General features: G+C 31.7%; 1 protein-coding gene across 1 annotated transcript in view; it reads left to right on the top strand.

Moving 5' to 3' along the window:
* Window positions 1-8685, top strand: part of LOC140447735 (uncharacterized) — a 98934-nt gene extending 90249 nt beyond the window's left edge. The window contains exon 5 of the mRNA XM_072540553.1: window positions 7880-8685. Within this exon, the coding sequence (XP_072396654.1) occupies window positions 7880-8517 (638 nt within the window). The 3' untranslated portion in view covers window positions 8518-8685. The remainder of the gene's footprint in view (window positions 1-7879) is intronic.
* The last annotated feature ends 7180 nt before the right edge of the window (window positions 8686-15865 follow it).

Below are 15865 nucleotides of genomic sequence, written 5' to 3' on the forward strand. Positions count from 1 at the left end.
CAATTCCCCCATTTCTTCATTTCGATAACAAACAAATTTTTACCTATAATTATAAATTTCCTAAAACTTATTTACAAATACTATTTTTCTATAAATCTTAAAAACTAACAAAAACCTCTTTCTATAATCCTCTATTGTCTTTAATCACTACACTAATGTATTTGTAAAAACCCGTTTCAATTTGTCTTTTGTTTCACTTAAACTTATGCGGGTCAACTGAAGTATAACAAAGAAATGATTGATGCAAAGCTTACATTTTGTTTGGTACAGGTAATTCAAAGATTTAATAACTTTCCTTCTCCGAAATGTTTGTTGGATATTATCCTACTTATCTGAATTATTTTAATTTTTTGTTGAACTTTGAAATATTTTAAACAAACCAATATTTTCTTGATTTTACAGATCATAACAATATATATATATATATATATATATATATATATATATATATATATATATATATATATATATATATATATATATATATATATATATATATATGAGCAATTCCAATACTTTTCACCCACTTTTGTGGGAGGGGTCTTCGGATTTGCTTCAAATTATAGTATGTTATTATACCTTATGAAATAAGACTACAGTTTAAATTTCAGCCCTCTAGGTACACTAGGGCCCGAGAAATCCCTTCTCAAAAGCCCAAAAAAGGCCCTTTTTAGCCTATATTCAAAAAGCTATATCTCGATGTCCTATAAACCGATTTTAATTTAGAATAGCTCATTTTTTTGTTATAACGTCTGCTATTTACAAAACAATTTTCAAAATTCTAGATCCCAAGATCCATTGTCGGGGACTAAATTAGTGCAGACGAAATTTAAAGATTTTGGTTATTTTTAAAAAATCATAAATAGTGAATTGGTAATTAGAAATACTTTTGATAGGTCTTATTTGAAAGGATTTTTTATTACCTTTAAAATGAGACTTGGTAAATTAAAATTTATTAAGTAGATTTAGAGTTAGAGCTGTTTGAAATTGATCATTTTCGTGAAAATCACGTTTTTTCGAATTTTCAAGCTAGCAGCAAAAAAATCTTTGAACTTTTAGAGTAACGAAACTTGGTGTGATGATAGTTCTTCATATGTACAACACCCTGTAACTCTTTATTTTTTGTGTTTTAGCCATTATTCACCTTATCTAACTGCTTCAAATATTGGAAAAATCGAGTATTATGCATCTAAAGTAAGCCAAAGTACTCGGCAGTTTTGGCATTCTTGAATCAATTTTATAATACTAACTCCTTTTTCTCAATATAGATAATAAAAGTTCTTACCAAGAGCTTTAACTTAAGTGATGGTAGAATTCTCTGGGTGCTCGAGCGGCTCGAGCGCCGAGCGGCCAAGAGTGTAAGGATTAATGCTAGTACGAATTCGTGCACGCATGTGTGCACAAATATTTCTTCTCTAATAATTTTTGGAATTCTAATAAATATAATAAGCTTACAATAGAGTTTTACCGTATTATTTTACAAAAATCGCTGAAAAAAATAATAAATTATAGTATATGAATTGAACCTGGCAGTAATACATAGTTACAAATTTGACACTGCCTAAAAAACTGTTTGAATCGCCAATAGGAAATGATTTTAATTATCAACTTAATTAACTTAATTAGAATATAAGAATAGTTATATCGTATATAGTTATATATATATATATATATATATATATATATATATATATATATATATATATATATATATATATATATATATATATTATTTAAGTACTTATTTATAAGGTTCTAACTTCAATGGGAATGAAATAATTATGCAGCGGCTATGCAGCGCAGTGCAATGCCAACTTAACTTTAAAAAAATCATCTAATGTATAATTGGAACGATACATAATAATTGTTATTGACAACCGAAAACAACTGCCACAGTCTGTGTCGAAATTTGTGAAGAAAGGCCCTTGTGGTTTCATCATTAAGCATATAATATGGTACAAAATATATTATATATTAAACAAGTAACAAAGACAACGTTTGCAACAAGAATTTGCCTTCCCGCGCATTCTTAATTCTTGCGCATGCTCGTGTAGTATGTTTTTTCCCTTGTCACTAATGTCATTCACTATAAATTTGTTACAACGTTACATTACGAGTTATCGTTTAATATTCTTCTTTACTTTTCTCGTCCGAGGTTTTATAGTCTGATATCGCTATTATTATCATCCTTTCTTATTGACATCGATATATATTTTTTATGTATATACACATCTTAAGATTCAATCTTTAAATATCACGTTGTACAAACGGTGTTTGAGTAGATTCAGAGTTCGAGCTGTTTGAAATTGATCATTTTCGTGAAAATCGCGTTTTTCGAATTTTCAAGCTAGCAGCAAAAAAATCTTTGAACTTTTAGAGTAACGAATCTTGGTGTGACGATAGTTCTTCATAAGTGCAACAGCCTTTAACTCTTTATTTTTTGTGTTTTAGCCATTATTGATCTTATCTAACTGCTTCAAAAATTGTAAAAATCGAGTATTATGCATCTAAAGTAATCCAAAGTACTCGGCAGTTTTGACATTCTTGAATCCATTTCATAATACTAACTCCTTTTTCTCAATATAGATAATAAAAGTACTTACCAAGAGCTTTAATTTAAGTGATGGTAGAATTCTCTGGGTGCTCGAAAACCAAAGTTTGAATTGTTGAAACGTTTTTTTATAATTCAGGGTATTAAATCTGTGAAAAGTCGTTTTTGCCTATTAGTAAGTTTATGTAAAATTTTGAACAACTTTGATTTTGTAGCATACAGAAAACTTCTTTATTATCGAATGAAAGGAATACATATTTAATTTTAAAATATTTTATTACCTGTTACTATAATATTATGTTCTTAAAAAATAATACAAGAATTTAGTTAAATTAAATTAAATTTATGTAAAAAATAATACGAGAAGTATTTTGATTTCCTGTGAAACTTTGAATTTACATATTTAACCAGAATATTTCATTGGTAAAAATTCGTTAATTACTTTTTATCTTTATTTTATGTTTATTTTTATTTCATATAAAAAGTTTATATTTAATCATTAGAACTATTGTAAATCTACATCAATAATTTTTTGTTCTTCAGCAAAAGAGGTAAACGTCATTATCATTTGTTTTCCTTCTACTGGAATGTAAGAATGATGCTTTCTAGTATTTGGAAATGTTTTAATAGCATTGAAACGCTTTCGCAAATGGCACTCATATTTTTGTACCTCATTATTTGGTACCCATAACGCCCTGTAATAAACTATAAAATTACCAATACACCATACAATTATAAACATTTTATCATGATATTTAAAAAATAATTTTATATAATTACTTTATATTTGTAGCATCATTATTGTTTACATATTCATACATCTCACTTGCATTTTTTGTGATTTGTGTTTCTGGAGGTGACCTTATACAATGCCGCATAATCAGTCTTTTTATAGTACCGCCAGTAGCATCACATGGAGATTTCCCATGACTGGTTGCAAAAAATTGTATGATGTTACGTTTATTCCAAAGTCTTTTTCGTGACATATTATATAAGCCAAATGATTCCTAGGCGGAAAATAACAATTTCAAATTAAAGAATCATGATAACATTTTATTATTATAAAGTTAAATATTTATAAATAATTGAAATTTTATTACTTATTTTTGTATTGCTGTGGTGCTCCATCTGAAAAATAGATGACATTTTTGATCCAGCTATATTTCTCTTTAATTTCGGCCATTAATTTTGCAGTAAACGAATTTATTGTGTAAGCCAAATGGTCCTTAGTGTCACTAATCATGCAATAATTTACGTTTAAAAGTTGATCACTTTCCTTGTTTTTAAAATAAATGCAAAAAGGGTGTACCGTTGCTTGTGAATTATTATAATAAAATGCTTGAATAGATTGCTGAATAATAAAAGAATAATTTTCCGAAAAGTCTATTAAAATGATACACGTGTATCATTACTGCCAGGTTCAATTCATATACTATAATTTATTATTTTTTTCAGCGATTTTTGTAAAATAATACGGTAAAACTCTATTGTAAGCTTATTATATTTATTAGAATTCCAAAAATTATTAGAGAAAAAATATTTGTGCACACATGCGTGCACGAATTCGTACTAGCATTAATCCTTACACTCTTGGCCGCTCGGCGCTCGAGCCGCTCGAGCACCCAGAGAATTCTACCATCACTTAAGTTAAAGCTCTTGGTAAGTACTTTTATTATTTATATTGAGAAAAAGGAGTTAGTATTATAAAATTGATTCAAGAATGCCAAAACTGCCGAGTACTTTGGCTTACTTTAGATGCATAATACTCGATTTTTCCAATATTTGAAGCAGTTAGATAAGGTCAATAATGGCTAAAACACAAAAAATAAAGAGTTACAGGTTGTTGTACATATGAAGAACTATCATCACACCAAGTTTCGTTACTCTAAAAGTTCAAAGATTTTTTTGCTGCTAGCTTGAAAATTCGGAAAAACGTGATTTTCACGAAAATGATCAATTTCAAACAGCTCTAACTCTAAATCTACTTGATAAATTTTAATTTACCAAGTCTCATTTTAAAGGTAATAAAAAATCCTATCAAAAGTATTTCTAATTACCAATTCACTATTTATGATTTTTTAAAATAACCAAAATCTTTAAATTTCGTCTGCACTAATTTAGTCCCCGACAATGGATCTTGGGATCTAGAATTTTGAAAATTGTTTTGTAAATAGCTGACGTTATAACAAAAAAAATGAGCTATTCTAAATTAAAAATCGGTTTATAGGACATCGAGATATAGCTTTTTGAATATAGGCTAAAAAGGGCCTTTTTTGGGCCTTTGTGAAGGGATTTCTCGGGCCCTAGTGTACCTAGAGGGCTGAAATTTAAACTGTAGTCTTATTTCATAAGGTATAATAACATACTATCTTCTTCTTCTTCAAGTGCCGTCTCCATCAATGGAGGTTAGCGGTTATGGTGGCAAACGTTTGTCTATCTTCAGCTGTTCTTAAGAGTTCCTCAAATCCAAGTCCTGTCCAGTTTCTGATATTACGTAACCAGGACAATTTTTTTCTTCCAATTCCTCGCTTTCCTTCTATTTTGCCTTTTATTATCAACTGAGGGATGTAGTATTTCTCGTTGCGCAACAAATGCCCTAAATAACTGGTTTTTCTTCTTTTGACTGTTCTCAATAGTTCTTTTTCTAAATTGAGTCTCGCTAGTACTTCTTCATTTGTTTTTCGTGCTGTCCAAGGAATTTTTAAAATTCTACGGTACACCCACATTTCAAATGCCTCGATTCTATTCAGGCTCTTTATTTTTAAAGTCCATGTTTCGACTCCGTAGAGAAGAACAGACCAGATAAAACATTTTACAAGTTTTAATCTCAATTTAATATTTATATGTGTATCGCAGAATAGAACGCGCATCTTAAAGAAACTATCCCTAGCTTGAGCAATTCTCGCTTTAATTTCTTGTTCTGGGTCCAGCTTGCAATTAATCCAACAGCCAAGGTATTTGTATTGGTTTACCTGTTCTAAAATATTCCCATTTATTTTTATAGGTAAGGGGATATTCTGTTTTCTTTGGATCACCATTACTTTTGTTTTTTTTTCGTTGATCTTCATTCCAAACTCTCGACAAGCATCCTTAAGGTGGTCTATAACCCTCTGTAAGTTTGTGTCTGTATCAGCCAGTAGGACAGTGTCATCTGCATATCTTATGCTAGATATTGGTTCTCCATTAATTTTTATTCCTGTGGAAAGGTTTTCCAAGGCTTGCTTGAATAGTAGTTCCGAGTAAAGATTGAACAGCATAGGGGACAGTATGCATCCTTGCCTTACTCCTTTATTTATACTAATATTTCTAGATGTATGATCGTCGATCCTAATCTTGGCACTCTGCCTCCAATATAAGTTCTTAATTAGTCGGAGATCTTTGCTATCCAAGTTGATGCTCTGCAAGGAATTTAACATTTTATTATGGTTTACGCGATCAAATGCCTTTTCAAAGTCTACAAAACATAGAAAGACATCCTTTTGTTGGTCGTAACACTTCTGCAGCAGTACTTGTAATGAAAACAAGGCCTCTCTGGTCCCCATTCCGGCTCTGAATCCAAATTGATCGTATCCAACTTCTTTTTCACACCTTTTGTATACCCTATTGTGAAGTATTTTTAATAGAATTTTAAGCATTTGGCTCATAAGACTTATTAATCTAAAATCTGCGCATCGCCTGGAGTTAGCTTGTTTTGGAATGGGAATAAAAATAGATTCTAACCATTCCTCTGGTATTTCCCCAGTATCGTAGATTGTATTAAACAAAATTACTAACAAATCAATGTTATTACTTTCGATCAATTTAAGTATTTCAGGATAAACTTCATCAGGTCCAGGGCTTTTATTGGTCTTTAATTGTTTAATGGCATATTCCACTTCGACTTTTAGAATTGGTGGGCTTTCAGTGACATTATTTATTGTAATGTCTATTCTTTCATCTCGGAACAGCTGTTGTATAAATTTTTCCCATTCTTCTATTTTATCTTTGGTGTTATGAATTAACTCTCCGTTGTTATTTACCAGTGGGCAATGTTGTTTTTTGTGGATGAATGAAAATTCTTTCACCTTCTTGTACATATTAAAGTAATCATGTCTATGTTCTAATTCTTCTATTTCTTTACATTTTTCTTCGAGCCATTTCTCTTTTGATTCTTTTATTTTCCTTCTTATTTCTGTATTTAATCGTTTGTAATCGCTTGTGTTCTTATTTTTGTATTTCCTCCTTTCGTCTATCATCTTTAGAATAGCTGGTGTCATCCAGTCTTTTTTTGCCATTAATCGTGTATTTGGAATTTCTTCCCTTGCAGAATTGACGAGGATGGATTTTATTTGTTGCCAAGTTGTATTTATATTTTGGATATTTATTTGGGTTCGGTCTATTTCTGAGAGTTTTTCATTTAGTTTTACAGTGGTTTTATCTTTAATCTGTACATCTTTTAGTAGTTCCATATTAGGTTTGTTCTTCGGCTTTGCATTTTTTATTACTTTAATTCTTGTGCGAATATTTGCTACTACAGGGTTGTGGTCGGAATTTGCATCAGCACTAGGATATGTTTTTGTACTTGTAATGGAGTTACGAAATCGTTGGTTGATTAAAACATAATCTATTTGATTTCTTATTATTCTTTCTTTTGTGTGTAGCGGGGAAGTCCAGGTGTATAACCTGCGTTGAGGTAACTTAAACCAAGTGTTTGTTGCTATCATATTGTGTTGCTGGCAAAACTCTAATAGTCTCTCTCCTCTTTCATTTCGTTCTCCTAGTCCGTATTCTCCTACGATATATAACATACTATATATAACATACTATATATAACATACTATATATATAACATACTATATAACATACTATATATATAACATACTTATATATATACATACGATATATATAACATACTATAATTTGAAGCAAATCCCTCCCACAAAAGTGGGTGAAAAGTATTGGAATTGCTCATATATATATATATATATATATATATATATATATATATATATATATATATATATATATATATAATAATTTTTATAATAAGTAACAATATTTGATGCATTCTATAAATTAAAATATTTTTTTTATTTGTTGACTAGTCATATAATCACAATTATAATTATTAAAGATATTATGTATTTAACGTTTCATTTGTATTTTAAGAGCAATTTCCGAGGTGGAAATCTAAACGTCAAATATAAAATAGTTTTAATTCTAATTGTGGTTTACTCCCATAAAATAAAGTTTAATTTAAAAAGGCCACAAGAAAATAGTTTCAGAACTATAAATCGAGAATATAAAATAATAAAAAATATTTTCTAATTGATTTCTCTTTATTTACAGATACTTCTCCAACTTATCCTCCTATACTAAGAGAAACCTCAATAGCAGATGGTCCGAAGCGTCCTGTATACCGTGGGACCGAAATTTTAGACTACTCTGAACCAGACTTCAACATTTCTAGAATTATGAATGTGAAAGGTTTAGAAGATGATGATTTGGCAGGGAAGTTAGTAGCAACTGTCTGGTGGTTCGCTTTTTTGTTGGCTCGCGTATTAACTATAACAGTTTTTGCTTATTTCTATTTTAAGGAAACCATCTATATCCTTACCATACATGTTATTTTGATTACCACGATTCTTGTGTATGACGTAAAGTCAGACGAGGTTAAGAGGGCCAAAGCAGTTTTTTTCCTTTTTATAGGACTAATATTTATTTTCTGCATTATAGAATTTAAAATCAAGTTTAAGAAAGCCACAAAAATATTTTACGGATTTTTTGCGTTGATTTTCTTTGAGAACATGGGAATGTGTTTGGCGTGGTATGTGGGACAGGTCGAGTCTTTAGAAAATGATTTTTGGTTTCGATATATATTTTATATCATTATTGCTTGTTCAATTTTAAGTTTTTCTACTATGGTTTTCTATTTTGGTCTCAACAAACCTCCAAGTGTGGTAGTGGCTACAACAATGAAACAATAGCATTTTTCGTAAAATCTGGCCTTTCCGTTGAGTGAATGTACAAGAAATTTCCACATTGTTAATCAACAGATATTTACGGTATTGCCCCCTTTAAGTGTATATTATATATATATATATATATATATATATATATATATATATATATATATATATATATATATATATATATATATATATATATATATATATATATATATATATATAGGGGAGGAGGGGGCACTTTTGAACTTTTTATATAAATACACACACACATATATATATATATATATATATATATATATATATATATATATATATATATATATATATATATATATATATATATAGGGGAGGAGGGGCACTTTTGAACATTTTTTTAAGTATTATGACTTACTTTGCCTAAAATTATTTATTTTAGGTATCGCAAACAACATTAGCACATCTAATAATGTAATATTGTCTATCAAACTTACCAAGAAATTATCTGAACATACAAAAAAATTAACTTTACATAGGGGTAGCTTTGAACTAAGGAGGGGCGCATTTGAATGACCTAAAAAGACTTTGAAATCAAACCAAAAATTACAGTTTATTATTGAAATGACCCAATAAAATATACAAATGTGAAAAAACACAACAAGGACCTAAGCACCTAAGGTATATACATTCACACAAGAAACTATTAATTTTTAATTTACATTGTAATTATCCATCAAATTTGAAAAAGAAATAAACGATTGCGTTCTGCAAGTGCTATAATTTGAATTGTTTATAGGATGTAATTTTAAAACTACATCTTTAATGGGGACTATCGAAATATCCTCCGTTTCTGGAAAGTGGAAAGTTGAACTTGTCCCTTTACCCTTAATTCTTTTTAAAAATTTAACTTCAAACTCTGAATCCACAGCAAATATTTCAGTGAACTGTCCCACATAATAATTACACAGGTTTTTTGAAACAAACTTTACTAAAATATAGTCATTCTGTTCATATTTGTCAATTTCTGTGAAGTCCTCTGATTCATTTGAACTGGCATAAACGATGTCTTCATTGGATTCCGAAGTTTCACTCTGTGGTAACTCCGCATTTTTCTTAGTAGTAGGAGTAGTCTTCCAAATGTTTCTTTTCATCTTATTTGCTTGCAACTTCTTTCTTTCTTTCTTTCTCCCCTTCCTTTTACCCTATCAGGGTGTCGGATTTGGGCTAACTATTTTAATTTCCATTTACCCACCTCTTCCATTCTTTTCTGTTTCCTGCCATTATTTTCAATTCCTCGAGTGATTTTTGTTTAAGTTTTCCCGCCTCTACTATGCCCATACCAGTTCATTGTCTCTTTGCTATTTTGTTCATTATCGGTTCCTGGTTGGTCATTCTCCTAATAGTCTCGTTGCTTAATCTATCCCATTTTGTCTTTCCAACTATCCTTCTTAGATGTCTCATCTCCATTGCGTTTATCCTGCTCTTATGTTTTTCCAGAATTGTCCAGTTTTCACTTGCATAGAGCACAGTCGGTATCACTATTTTGTTATATATTTTTATTCTTGTTTCTCGTGAAAGTTCTCTTTTTCCCATTATTGGGGCTTACGCATAATATAACTTGTTTGATTTCTTTGCTCTATTTGTTATTTCCCAGTCTATTTTTCCGTCATTAGTTATTAAACTTCCCAGGTATTCGTAAGTTGTTACTATTTCCAATTCTGAGTTTTTACATTTTATCTTTATTTGATTATCTTCCTTATCTCCTTTGCCGCTGATTATCATTATCTTACTCTTTTCCTCGTTTATCTCCATTTTAAGTTCTTCTATTTGTTCGACCCATATATCCATTAGTTTCTGCATTTTATTTTTGGAATCTGCTATTAGTACTATGTCGTCTGCATACATTAAGGACTCTATTGTTACCGGTTGTAATCTGCGGTAACCTATTATTGTCTGTAGTTGATTAGTTCTGACTCTAGCGTTTCTTATCAATTCGTTCATTACTATTATGAATAGCAAAGGGTTGAGACTATCTCCTTGTTTAATACCTCTCTTCCAATTAAATGCTTCCGATCTTTCCCCTGTTATTTGTACCCTTCCTTTTACCTCTTTGTAAGTACTTTCTATAATTTTTATCAATGCATTACGTACGTTTATTTTCCTCAAGCATTTCCCTAAGCTTGCAACGTCTGTTGTTTTTGTTCTCTTGCTAGAGTTTGTTCTTCAATTTTGTTTTATTCTGGCGTTTCTGTTAAAACTCTAGACTTAACATTGTTCTGAAACTATTTTCTTGTGGAATTTTAAATTAATTACTATTTAAATGTAATTTATTATTATTTAATTTTTTTTTTCCGAAGTGGAAATTGAAACGTCAATAAACGTATTTTAACCTTTAATTGTGGCTTATTCCCATTTAAATAGTAATTAATCTAGACTTAACCTTTTTTCGTGCTCTAATATTTTTTCTCTGGGCAGCCTTTGGAAAAGGTCGTACAATTTCAGGTGTTATTGAGGTTGATGTAGATGGAACAATTTCAATTTCAGGTGCTACTGTGATTAATGTAGATGGAACAACTTCAATTTCATGTGTTACTGAGGTTGATGTAGATAGAACAGCTTCTGTTGAGTTGTTTACATTATTTCCTGGTGGTGGCCAGGCGCCAAAGCACAGTCAAAATCATTATCCGAAAATATGCCCGGTTTTCTAAAACCTACAACTATACTCTTCATGATAAATGAAGAACTGTATGCAATGTTTGTAATAGCTGCTAAGTCATGTATGGTAATTGCTCGAGCAGGTTGCATTATCATCCATTCGTTCATAGCAACGGCAAGTTTTGATTTAAACGATCAATAAACCGCTACATCTAGCGGTTGAAGGCGATGTGAGGTGTGGGGTGGAAAAGTAACTAATACTATATCATTTTCACGTGCAAACATTATGGATTCAATAGAACAATGAGTTTCGTGATTGTCCATCATTATTAAAATTGGGGAATCCGAAGAACACTGTGTATAATGTTTAATGTGATTAAGAACCTTGAGAAACAGTTCCTTGGTCATCTATCCAGAACTTGGCAAATTGGCCAAACCCAGGCTTCCCAAGGGAGCTCCATTCAACATTGTATTATGAAAACGGGCTCTTAGAAATATGTACACCGGGGGCGCATCATTTCCTAATGCATTAATTATCCCACACATAGTGATCAGGGTGCCTTTCTCTGCTGAAACTATCTGCTCAACTTGTTTGATTGCATTTGCGTTACAACGTTTGGAGCTTGCAGGACAGTGCTGATACCAATTTCGTCTAAATTATAGATCCTGTCAGGGGTGAAATCGTGAGTTGAAAGAGCACGTTCATAATTGTCAAAAAATGTCCCAACATTTTCTTTTGTAAAACTGGTAGCTCTGCTAACGCTGGTGTTTTCGGGTTTCTTCAATGCCAAATTTTGGTGCCTGTTTTTAAAACACTGCTGCCAGTCTATACCAGCAATTTTATTAGCATCCCATTTAATGGTGCATATAAGTTTGTTCAGTCTTTTTACATAATCATAAGCCAAAATTCTGATTTGGGTGTACGTTAAACTGTAATTTATTTTTGAAAAATTTAATATATAACTAAGTAATAGTTATTCTTCAGTTTTGTTAAAAACTTTACCAGTAGAATACAAACTTGAATAATTCGACAGATCATTATAAACTACAGCATTTTGTTCTACCCTTTCTCGTTCCTGTTTCCTTTTTATTCTATAAATTAGTGTCGTATGTTTAATTGCATACGTTGCAGCAGCCGTGCGAAGTTTCATGCCACCCTCCACTGCTTGTATGGCATTTTGAATATCATCTTCAGTTGGAGGCACTTCTGCACGTTTTCTTTTGTACGTACCATCTCAGTTTCTAAAAATCCACATTTAACATTAATTTTAATTCTTCCTAATAATGGAGCTTGCAGTAATGGGGCACCTTTGAACAAAGTTCAAAAGTGCCCCATTACCATTGGAAAACCCCTGCGAATTGCAGGCTAGCAGCAACACTACCCAGTTCCGAATACTTTGCTTGTATTATTCTTACAACCAAAATTACACACAGATGCGTTTAAATACCGAAAACCTTACTTTCGCTGTTACGTTTGTAAACACAACAATCGCTCATTCAACTTCACACTAGTAGTATAAATGTAGCCAACACCGTATAACAAAAATTACTGGGAAATTTGAATTGTTCAAATTCACCCCACGTTCAAAAGTGCCCCCTCCTTCCCTATATACATATATATATATATATATATATATATATATATATATATATATATATATATATATATATATATATATATATATATATATATATATATGTATTCCATATTTATACATTTGCCCCAAAATTGTAAAAACATGAAGAAGATAAAACGTAACATGTACAATTTTTATTATCTTAAATAATGTTTTAATAAATAAGTTTTACTTTTAAATATGTAGTTTAGTATACCGTCACTGTCATGACCAAAATGCGGTGGTTAAACTAATAGACGAATAACAGAAATATCTTGAGAAAAATACCCTTTAAACTTTAATTCCCTCCGCTGGCTGTTGTTTTTGACATCTGGGTGCATTGAGTACTTGATTTACCGCAACCAAGAGTCTTTTCCACCTCATGAAGAAGCTACCTACGAAGGGCGAAGGATCACCAAACATTGTGATGGACTCGTATACGGATCATCCAAAAAAAAACCGTCCAAACGCGGAGAACGATTAGTTAATTAGGAAATATTATGCATGTAATGATCTTCAGTTATAAGAATGTATTTATTAATACATGAAAATAATCCATCATCATTAATCCTGCAATAGTTGCGCGAAGACTCTCGCTCCCTGAAAAACTATTTGTAATGATATTTTAACCGTTTCTTTCTGGATCATTTAGCGAGTCTAGGTACCTCCCTAGGTATTCTAGTTGGAAAAATAAGACTGAGATTGAAAAGGGTTACAAGGACTAATAAGCAAACAGTTTCTGCAGATAGAGAAAAGATGTCAAATAATACGGTAAAACAAGAAACTACCAGCGCATTAGAACAAAAAAGTAAGTTGACATAGCAAAGATGAAAGTATTGAGGAAAACTGGGCGAGAATTAAAGATATATTAAAGACCGTTCAAGAAACAAAATGTGTAAAAACAAGAAGAAAACAAGGGTGGATGATAGTAGAAATACTGAGACTTATGGATCAAAGAAGGGAAATCAAAAATAAAGATAAAAACGAATACAAGAGGATCCACGCAATAATCAGGCACAAGATAAGACATGCGAAAATACAATTTTCATTAAAAGAAGCACGATACATTTCATCTGCATAAGAAATTAAAAGAGATCGCCGGAATCAAATGGAAAAACTATCACAAAGTTTAGAAGACAAAAACGGACACAGAATATTAGATATTAATAAACAGTTAAAAGAATAGACAAACTACATTTCTGAATTATTTCAAGACGAAAGAGTAGAACACTATACACCGATTGCTATAACAGGTCCATCTATAACAGAAAGTGAGGTTACATGGGCAATATAAACGGCAAAAAATGGAAAAGCTCTTGGCCCCGATGAAATAAGTGATGAAATACTAAAGATTTTGGGAGAAAATGGAATTAAAGCACTGTGCGGTCTCTTAAATAGAATTTATGACACTCTATTTACATCTTTGAAGAACAGAAGGAAAATCTGAATACAGAAACCTGTGACTCACCCAGGTAGTGTTGGATTCCTAATACCTTAACAAAGTTTTGCGAGATGTCCTAGTGAGTTAGACCTTTGACACTTCGTCCTATCACCCCTCCGAGACAGTCGGCATCCAACTAAAACCTCTCCTCTGTCACTTCAGACATCAGGATGGAAGTGCTGGTTAAGGAAAAACATCTCTTCTGATGCCCTGTTATCACCCGATTCCCATTCTTTCCCCGCACATTCATCGGGAAAACCACACCCACACGAACCACCAAATACTTTCAACCCACTGCCTTAGCGAAGTTGCCATCTCTCTCGCGTTTTCTGAGAATTTGACACTGGGATATTACTGATTGGACTAAGTCGACATTTGTCACAATACCAAAGAAACATCGTTCAAAGTAATACATAGCAGAATATATACGATATTAGAGGAGTTAATTAGTAATACTCAATTCGGATTTAGGAGGGGCTTGGATACGAGAGAAGTTCAGTATCCAAGTTCTGATCCACAGATGCAGAGATATAAATTAACATGTATACCTACATCTGTGCAATCGATTTTGAAAAAACTTTTAACATAAAAAACCATACCAAAATACATAAAATTGACATAAAAACCATACCAGGTCCAACATACCAAAATGCTAGAAATATTAAAAAGAGCTGGATTGGACGATAAACATTTACAAATAAATACAAATCTATAGGGGAGAGTGTTGTACCTCGGGTCAGTTGACTTTGTTTCTTACCCACTGCAGATTTCTCTTCGATTTGGTTGAATAAGTGGTTTAATAATATAAGCGGTAGATGACATCTAAATACACTTATCAAAAAACTGTAGCGTGGTGACTTGCAGAGCGTTTTACCTTTTGCTTGATCGTAAGTAAATTATTTACCTATTTGTTATCTGTTAAAATCCGCTACGAACGTAAATATATATATTCTCTTATTATCTGTAATGGACAATATATATTTACGCTTAATAATCATGAATGTATTTTTTGTCTAAACGCATAACCTAAAATTAGAAAACAAAAAACAGCTGAAATTGTTACATCGTGTACCTTGGGTCACCGGAAGGTCGTGTATCTTGGACCGGACCAAGGTACAATCTAATTGCGAATTAACACGAGAAACTCGTGTATCTCGCTAGTAATATCAATGTCAGCTGGGATCCAACCGATCCAATTTGTAAAAATAAGGAACTTACTTTGGCCACGATCTTAGCATGGACCTTCGAGTTCGAATTCTATATTTTTCCAGTTCCTACTGTATGGAGTGAAAGCATGGACCCTAAGTGAAGCGAATAAGCTGGGTCGACAGAGTTAGAAATGAGGAGGTCCTTAGACGCGTGAATCAAACAACACAACTGGTAAATATAATAAAGAGAAGTAAACTGGAATACTTCGGTTACAATATGAGACACCCTGAAAAATACGAACGTTTACATCTGATTATTCAGAGAAAGATTCAAGGTAAACGTAGTCCTGGTAGAAGAAGAACATCATGGTTGAAAAATCTAAGACCATGGTACAGAAAATCGACTACATCATTATTTAGAGCTGCTCTCAATTAAGTCACGATAGCGAATATGGTAGTCAACATGATATCGAATGTCTCAAAGTGCCTTCCGGCATTGGCACTGTCTTGCCTAAGTGGGTATCAAATCT

Source organism: Diabrotica undecimpunctata, chromosome 8 (genome assembly GCF_040954645.1).
Source record: "Diabrotica undecimpunctata isolate CICGRU chromosome 8, icDiaUnde3, whole genome shotgun sequence".
Taxonomy (NCBI): Eukaryota; Metazoa; Arthropoda; class Insecta; order Coleoptera; family Chrysomelidae; genus Diabrotica; species Diabrotica undecimpunctata.